Raw genomic sequence first — 9170 nt, forward strand, 5'->3', positions numbered from 1 at the left:
TCCCGCCCACGGAAACTCGGGTTTCGGGAGCCAAATTCCAGCGACCGAGCCCGTGGGCACCGGCGCGCGCGGGGGCCGGGGACGCGAGCCTAGACTGCGGCTCAGGGGGCCGCTGTGTCCCATGCGCTGGGCTCCGGGGACCTTTGAGGTCCCACACCCATCCTAGAAACAGGAGCTGGCGGGGCCCGCAGCATAAGGCAGGGGAGGTGGGGACAGGGGGTAGCGTGCAGGCCGAGGGCCCCGGAGTGACCCGCGCTCCCTGCACCTCACTTCCCCAGGTCTGCTGGAGCTCTCCCCGGTAGAGAGGGGCGTTGTTAGCATCTTCGGAGTCTCCAGCCGGTTCTTTGTAGCCATGAGCAGCAGAGGCAAGCTCTACGGCTCGGTGAGTACTGCAGGGACCCAGCTTTCGGGTGGGTTGTGCGCTGCCCAGGCAAGGTCATGGGATGGCAGGGTGGACAGCATCCTGCCGCCAGTGGGGGGTGGGGAGGAGGAGAACCAACCCGTTCTGGGGGTGGTGGGAGCAGCTTGGAAGCAGCAACCATGAGGTCCTTGGGAGGTCTGGGTGGGCACCCCTTGTCCCCACAGACACCACTGGGGGCCCCTCTCTGAAGGCCGGGGCTAGGTCTGTTGGAAGGCCACCAGGTGCCCTGCAGGTGGCAGGAGCATCAGCTGGTGTGGGCTGGGCTGACTGGGAGAGTCCTTCACAGCCCGGTGGCTCCCCCTGGCCACTGCCCCCCAGGCCCCTCACACTGACCCCCTTCCCTGCAGCCCTTCTTCTCGGATGAGTGCATGTTCAAAGAGATCTTGCTCCCCAATAACTACAACGCCTACGAGTCCTTTAAGTCCCCCGGCCTGTTCATCGCCCTGAGCAAGAACGGAGGGACCAAGAAGGGGAACCGGGTGTCACCGACCATGAAGGTCACTCACTTCCTCCCCCGGCTGTGACGCCCCCTCCGGAGAACCACCTGGAGGTGCACTTTCTCTGGACGGACTTTCACGGACCGAGGGCGCCGTGTATTTAATTCTGTAAAAGTGTATATACCCACTTATTTATGGTTTTCTGAGTGTGTCAACTTGTCTGCCCTGGGCGGAAAAAGGACAAGAAACAAACAAAGCAAATCTTGCTGAAAGTAGGGGCAGCTCGCCAACCACATCTTCCACGTGTCAAGAAAATCGTCACCAACCCGCTGCTGCTCTTCTGTGAGTCTGTGGTCAGCCTGACTTGGCACACCTGCTGCCACCCTTCCCCCCTCCTCTTTTCCCCCTAGATTGGAGTTGAGCACCCCCAGTGCAGACTGGTCTTTGTGGGCCGAGGAAGTTCCCGTCTTAGCTTCCAGCGCCCTTCAAAGCCCCACCCCTGCACCCTGTTGCTATTAATTGGGGCGTATCGGTTTACCTCGGGGACTGAGCACGCAGCCCAAGTCCCCCTGCTGCCACTCCGCTTTTAGACTCGCCAGGGCTGACCTCTCAACTCGCCGGGCCTCCACCTCACGGGCAGAGCCCAGTGTGAGGCTGCAGAAACTCCTGTTTGCCTTTTTTGGGATGGGCCCCAGCTACAGGGGGTGGAGGCAGGAAAGCCAAGACCACGCTGTCATCCCCCTGGGAAGGACAGCACGTTTTGCAGCCAGGACCACCACCCTCAGGGATGACATCTCCTTTGAGCTCTTGGATGTAGACGATCCTGTAAAGGCGCCTGTGGACACCGCAGGGCCGAGGCGCTCTGGACCACTGGCGAGCTCCTTGCAGCACCTGGAACCTAGAACCTGGAACCTGCCGGTTGTGCCCCACACTTCCGGCTGCTTCCTGACGATGACAATGACGTGGATTTCTCATCTACCTCACAAGGCAGTCGTCCGGCCAGCCCGTGGGGAGTTCCGACCTGGACCAGAACTGACCGCCCAAGTAGCTCTTCCTCGCCGCTATTGCTTGCACGTGTCACCCCAAAGCGTTGTGATCTGGCCTCGCTCGGTGGGTCTCCCTTTTGAACCTTGTCACGTTTGAGCTATCTTTACCCCCCTGCGCAGTACTTTTAGTACAGATAATCATGGTGAAAATATTTCCAGACAGCTGTTGGAGTGCACTATATGGTCACCAAGTAACTTTATCGTTTTCTTTATATATTTTACAAATGTCACCCCTGGCGTTGAAGCCACGGGGTCGGTCGGGCTGAAGAATTCCGAGGTGACGGCAAACGTTGCCATCGCCACGCGTGATCTTTTTTTAAATGGCTCATGCAGTGCGACACCCCCCTTCCCCGCCTCCCGGAGTCACTGGAGTCAGGAGGGGGTGTCTACAGACAGAGATGTCTGATTGGACTTCTTGCACATTCCTCCTCGTTTGCATGCTAATCGCTCTACTTAAAATACCAGTCTGAGGCTGGGAGGTGGAGGCACTGGCCGAAGCCGGGAGGACAGGACCTGACGTCCAATAGGGCTTTCACTCCCGACCACCGAGTCCAACGCCGACCCCTAGCGACCCTGTAGGGCAGGCTTGAACTGCCCCTGTGGGTTTCCAACACTAACTTGTGACTGGAGCAGAGAGCCTCGTCTTTCTCCAGAGGAGTGGCTGGTGGTTTCAAACTACTGACCTTTTGGATGGCAGCCCAACCAGTAACCACCACCACCACCGGGGCTGCTCCCACACAGCGAGCCTGCAGAGAGCCTGATCATAATCAGGAGGCTGGAGGGTTTTTTTTTTTTGGGGGGGGGCGTTATTGTTTTAAACCACACCGTAAGAAAACAGGTGCCTCAATGCCTATGGCTGTTTGGGAACTATAGAACCTTCTGGATGTAGGGGGTGCACTCCCGAAACCAAGGCAAAACGCACTAGGCCAAGCTGGCTTTCCTCAGAACCCCAGTAAGTTGTCAGGAATAAAGATGTCTTAAGTATAGAATTCTGCCCCCCCCCCCACTCCTGGGTTGAGTGAGTGAGTGAGTGAGTGTGTGTGTGTGTGTGTGTGTGTGTGTCTTCTAAGCCCCGTGAGCGTTGCGTATGGGGCACCTTGTCCCTTTGAGCTGTTGTAAAGTTTGTGTATTGCTGGGGGGCTGGCGGACATTGTGGTCTCTGCTGGTCGCCGAGTGCAGAGTCTGTAGATCTATCCAGTGCCCGTGGGTACTGGGAGGTATGTGCTGTGCACATTGTAATATGGAATCAAGGGAAGAGGGGGCACGATTATGTATTTTTTAATAACCAGTGGGATTGGATATAAATGTTGTAAATAACTGTCAAAGGTGTATTAAAGGAATATTAAAACAGGCCCTCCCTGAAATGACAATATGTGATTCCCCTCGCCACTCTGCCCCCCACCCCTTCCCTTGGCCTTTCTATTTGAGGCCTTGAACCTCACATTGCTGGGGGTGGGCTGGGGCCAGGAAGATGGATTCTGGCCAGCTGTGTCCACATATGCGGCCTGAGATCAGAAGCCCAGGGGGGTCAGTCTCACCGAGTTGGACGGCGACTCTGAGCCTAAGTACTCTCATCCCCCTGATGGGGTTGACTCTTGCCACACACCCCTTCCCTCACCGCTCCACACCCTGAGTGGCCCAGCTCTGTGCTGTAGGGCTGCAGAGGCTACCACAGGCCTGGAAGTCAGCATCAGGGCCCTCCTGGCCCAGGACATGGGCGAATAAATGGAGTAAAATCATAGGAAGAAGAACATAATAGATTGTATCCCTCCTAATGAGTCTAAGTGGCCCAGTGGCTTAAACACTGGGCCGCTAACCATAGGCTGGTGGTTCGAACCACCAGCCACCCCTCTGGAGGAAGATGGAGACTGGCCGCCCCAGAAGCCCTCGAGGGTCGCTGTGATAGCCATGGCTATGGGTGCTGCATGGTCAAGTCCATCCAGAGCTACCCAGAAAGAGATCTACTGATGAGTCAGCTGCTGAAAAACCCCTGGAGCCCACCCCCCTCTGATGTGTGAGGGGTCCACACGGCAACTATTTCACACAGCAGGGAGGGAGCTTGGTATCCACCGTAGTAGTGGTCGTATTGTTGTGTAAAAATTTATCTTAATTCATTGGCCCCTAAATAGCTCTCAAAGTTACCCCCCACCCTCACCCTAAGAAACAGCTCTTTCTGGGAGCAGGCTGCCTCATCTTTCTCTCTGTGAGTTCCTGGTGGGTTTGAACCATTGATCTTGTGGTGAGCAGCTTAACTCAGGGTGCCAGCGGGGCTCCCCACCTCCATAGAGTGAGTACCCAATCCCTTTACAAAGTGACCGCTCCAAAACCCATCCCAGCTGGGAATCTTAAATGGCACCTGTCTTCCCCTACTAACCACAAGGTCAGCAGTTCAAAACCGAAGGCGGGGCTTTCGACTCCCGTAAGCAGTGCCAGCCTCGGAAATCCTCATGGAGCAGTTCTACCCTGTCCTACGGGGTCACTGTGAGTCAGAATCACTTGATGGGCAGTCAGTTTGTTTGGGGGGAGTGTTTGTTTTGTTTTTGTCCTTTGAGGGTTCCGCTTCTGCCGCCTCACCCTCATCCTGCTGTGACGAATCCAAGCTATTTACAACTCCCTGTCATGGAGTCCAGCCCAACTCAGAGACCCTCGAGCACAGAGGGGGACCGGCCCTGTGGGTTTCCGAGGCTGTTGGTCTTCACGGGAGCACCCAGCCTCATCTTTCTCCTGCAGTGTCTGGTGGACTTGAACCACCAGACTTGAGGTTAGCAGCTCAACATCTGAGCCACTGTGCCCCCAGAGTACCAGGTGGAGATGAAGATTTGGGTCACTCATGCCCAGCTCCCCACCCCCCCGGCTGGCCCCATGTGGTGTCCCAGAGACAGGACATCTCCCCACTCCCAGGTGTGCCACACTCCTGGAGCAAAACCCGCCGGCTGAAGGGAGCTCCACTCTCTAGCATAATAGTCAGCGACTTCAGGGAGCCCACCCTGGATCCAAGCAGGACTGGCTCCTGGGGGGCTTCAGTGGCTGGTTTTCAGAAGTAGGTGCCAGAAGCAGCCCAGAATGTTCACCAGGTGCTCCCCGCCACCCTTGCTGGGGTGCCAGGGATGAACCCTAAGACGCATTCATTCACTCATTCACGTAATAGGCATGGGCTACGTGCCCGCTGTGGGCCTGGCATACATGCAGAAAGAACAAAGACATGAGTGAGGGGCCAGGGCAGGATAGGACCGGACCTGAGAGACAGACACCCAGAAGCCACTGCGGCTGGAGTCGCCGGCGGAAGGGGTCAGGTCAGAGGGACCAGGTTGCGAAGAGCCTTGGAAGACCACCAGACCAGACCAAACCCACTGTCGTCGCGTTGGCTCCAAGACCCTGGAGGAGAGGGTAGAACTGGCCCTGCAGGCGTCCGAGGCTGCCAGTCCTTTACAGCCGATGATCTCTTCCGGCTCCTTCAGAGCAGTTGCTGGGTTCAAACTGCTGACCTTGAGGTTAGAGGCTCGACTCGTCACTTCCAATGCTACCAGGTCTCCTTTGGACACCTTTTGCTCAAGGAAGATGGAGCCATCTGGAAACTGACCTTGGAGCCCAGCAGGGTCCTGACAGGCGTGGCTGAGGAGGGGCTGTGGATCCTGGTGAGAAGTCGTTCATCCGAGGGGAGGTGGGGCTCCCCGGAATTTCTCCCTGCCACCACACAGGAACCTCACTGGTCTCTGGTCTTCCACTGACCAGCCCCAGGACTCCTGGCTGTCAACCTTGGAGGGGCCTGGGTCTCCACACAGTGCCCTCCACCCCCATGGCTGAGGGGACCCATGCCAGGACCTAGGTTAAGTACTTTGCACCACCTACGATCAATCCCGTCATTATCTTGAGCCTTCTGCTAAGAGTCTTAGTTATCGCCTTAACCTCCCAATCCATCTTATCTTCCTGCTAATGAGGCCATTGATTCTGCTGGGAGGCTCTGCTTGCTCCGGGGCAGGGAGAAGACCCTTCCCCAGGGTGTGGTCTGGTCCTCTTGGGAAAGGTGGGTTCTGGGGTCTGTTTCAGAAAAGAAGGCACCCTGATCAAGTGCTGGGCAGCTGACTGAGGCTCCGGCCACCAAGTCAATTCCAACTCATAGCAGCCCTGCCAGATGGGCTTGAATGGCCACTGTGGGCTTCCGGGGGCTGTAAGCCTCTGCGGAGCCCAAAGCCTCCTCTTAGTCCTGAGGAATGGCTCGTGGTTTCGAACTGCAAATTTTGCAATCAGCAGTTCAATGTGGGAGCCATGAGGTCACCAGGGATCTTTGCTCATGGGAAGTCAATGGTGAGCAGGACTGGGCCGCAGGTCTGTGCCCATGACGGTAGCTGCGAGGTCCCATTGAGGCAATTCCCATGGAGGACCACCTGTGTACAACCAACCGAGACACCTCTGGCCCTGCTGTGGCCCCGCGAAGGCCGCAATGCTTGAGCCCGTTGCTGCAGCCACGGCGCAATCCACTCCCTGAGGACCTTCCTCTTTCCCTGACCCTCACTGATAGCAAGGCTAAGTGCACATGACTCCATCCTCACCTCCAACAAGCCTCTGGCCACACTTCTTCCCAGACAGAGACGTCTGGTCCTTTGGCAGGGCACGCCCCGTGTTCTTCAACCCCCTCATTCCAACGCACTGACTCTTGCCGGTCTTCCGGGTTCACTGTCCAGCTTCCTTTCACATGCATACGAGGCCGCTGAAAAACACGTGGCTGTGACCTCTGCGCTGTGACACTGTGAAGAGGTCCGGGCAGAAGATGGGCCTGATGCAGCGCATCCCCGGGCTCCTTGGCTGCGGCTTGGACCGACATCGACCGTGGATGCTCTGAAGACCTGAGGGAATCCACTGGGACGGGGTCACTCCGAGCCTCGACCGCACACAGCGGCAGCAAATGGAGCACACACATTGCTGTCGGGCTGTCCTCTGCCCAGAGTGCCAGAGGAGAAGGGGCGGGCATGGTGGGTTCTCCATGGCTGCAAAGAGAGGAGGAGAGCACCCGGCCTTCTTTGGAGGACACTGCGGTAGGCTCAACCTCCGGGTTCGGATTAGCAGCCAAGCTCCATGTCTGTTGGATCATTTAACCACCCAGGATGGACTCTATCTAATCATCTATCTATCGTCTATCCATCTATCTATGTATTGATTAATCACCTATCTATCAGCTATTGACTGATCACCTATCATCTATTGATCAATCAATCTATCACCTACCTATCATCTATTTATCATATGCCTACTAGTCATCTATCAATCTATTTATCTATCTATTAACCTTTTATATATGTATCTATATGCTGGATAAATACATTACTTTCTCCTCTCGTAAAGATTTGAAGTCACTAAGACCCACGGGGCAGTCCTACTCTGTCCTGTAAGTTGCTACAAGTCAGAATTGACTCAGGGCATTGAGTTTGTGTGTTTGTGTTTTAGTTTTTAGCTATGTCTGCATTTCATAGGAGCCCTAGTGGACGAGTGGTCATGCATCGGGCTGCTAATCCTCAGGACAGTGGTTCAAGACTACGAGATGCTCCTCAGAAGAAAGCTGAAACTTTCTGCTCTCGTAAAGAGCAGTCTCAGAAACACACCAACACACCGGGGCAGTTCTGCTCTGTCTGATAGGGCTGCTATCAGTTGGAGTGGACTTGACGGCAGGGAGTTTAGTTTTTATCTACATTATATGTATGTATGTATGTATGTATGTATCTCGACATATACGTGCACACACATAGACATGTAGTCACACATGTGTGTATATATACGCACACACACATAGAGATGTGGTCACACACATGAACATACACACACATAGGCATGTGGGCACATACACATATGTACATATACATGCACACATATAGACATGTGCCTACGTATGTATGTATGTAGACATGCACACATGTAGACATGTGGTCACACACGTGTATGTATATATACATGCACACATATAGACATGTGGCTGTTAATCAGCTCCGACCCCTAGCAAGCCCGTGCACAGCAGAACGACAGACTGCCCGGTCCTGCACCATCCTCACCATGGCCCTCCGCCCGAGTCCGGTGATGCGGCCACTGTGTCCGCCCATCTCATCAAGGGCCGTCCTCTTTCTCTCTGCCCTCTACTTTGCCCAACATGACGGCCTCCTCCAGGGACTGGCTGCTCCTGACGCTCTGTCCCACGCATGTGAGACAAAGTCTATCCATCCGAGGAGCACTCTGGCTTTACTTTTTCCAGTAGAGGCCGGTTAGTCCTTTGAGCAGTTGATAGTGCTTTGACTATTCTTCTCCAGCACCACAGCTCAAACACACCAGTTCTTCGCTGGTCTTCCTTATTCGATGGCCAGCTTCCACGTGCCTACGATGCAGTGGAGATGCATGGCCTGGGTCAGGCACACCTGAGTCCTCAAAGTAACATCTTTGCTTTTCAGTACTCCAAAGAGGTCTTGTGCAGCAGGTTGACCTCATGCAACACATCTTTTGCTCTCTTGACTGCTGCTGCCACGAGCATTGATGGTGGAGCCAAGCAAAACAAAATTATCATCAATTTCAACTTATTCTTGTTTTTTTTTTTAACATGACGTTCCCTACTCCTCCAAGCTGTGAAGCTCTCGGCCTTCCTAACACTGAGTCGTCATCCACACTGAAGGCTGCACCCTTGATCTTCACCAGCAAGGGCTTCAATGGAGCCTCACGCTCAGCACGCAAGATTGTGTCCTCTGCATACCACAGGTTGTTAATAAGTCTACCTTTACGTGGATACCCGTATCGATATTGACAGTACCAGGGGCTGCCAGAAGACCCGAGATCTGCGTTGGAAGAAGTACCACCAGAGCGCTCCTTAGAGACAAGGAGGACGAGACTTTGTCTCAAGTACTTCAGACGTGTTGTCAGGAGAGGCCGGTCCCTGGAGAAGGACGTCGTGCTCGGTAAAGCAGGGGCAGCGGCAGAAAGGCCCCCAATGAGATGAACGGGCACAGTGACTGCCACAAAGAGCAGGGTGAGGACGGCACGGGACTGGGTGCTGTGCCATTATGTTGTACGTGGGGGGTCGCTATGGGTCAGAACCAACTGGACAGCCCCTTTCGTCCATATACCTGCCTGTGATGTTAGATGCTCACCAACTGGACAGCCCCTATCATCCATACACCTGCCTGTGATGTTAGATGCTCACCAGACACTGAGACGATACTAGGCAGTTGTTCCTGCAGCCGCCTCTCCACAGCTCACCCCAGCACAGCCGCTCCCTGAGCCTCAGGCCTGCAC

General features: G+C 55.1%; 1 protein-coding gene across 1 annotated transcript in view; it reads left to right on the plus strand.

The window, feature by feature from the left end:
* FGF4 (fibroblast growth factor 4) overlaps nt 1–945 on the plus strand; it is a 4522-nt gene extending 3577 nt beyond the window's left edge. The window contains exons 2-3 of the mRNA XM_004713743.1: nt 279–382; nt 769–945. Of these exons, the coding sequence (XP_004713800.1) occupies nt 279–382; nt 769–945 (281 nt within the window). The remainder of the gene's footprint in view (nt 1–278; nt 383–768) is intronic.
* The last annotated feature ends 8225 nt before the right edge of the window (nt 946–9170 follow it).

Source organism: Echinops telfairi, unplaced genomic scaffold, assembly GCF_000313985.2.
Source record: "Echinops telfairi isolate 266 unplaced genomic scaffold, ASM31398v2 ScPeMD7_7417;HRSCAF=8455, whole genome shotgun sequence".
In the NCBI taxonomy this organism is placed as follows: domain Eukaryota; kingdom Metazoa; phylum Chordata; class Mammalia; order Afrosoricida; family Tenrecidae; genus Echinops; species Echinops telfairi.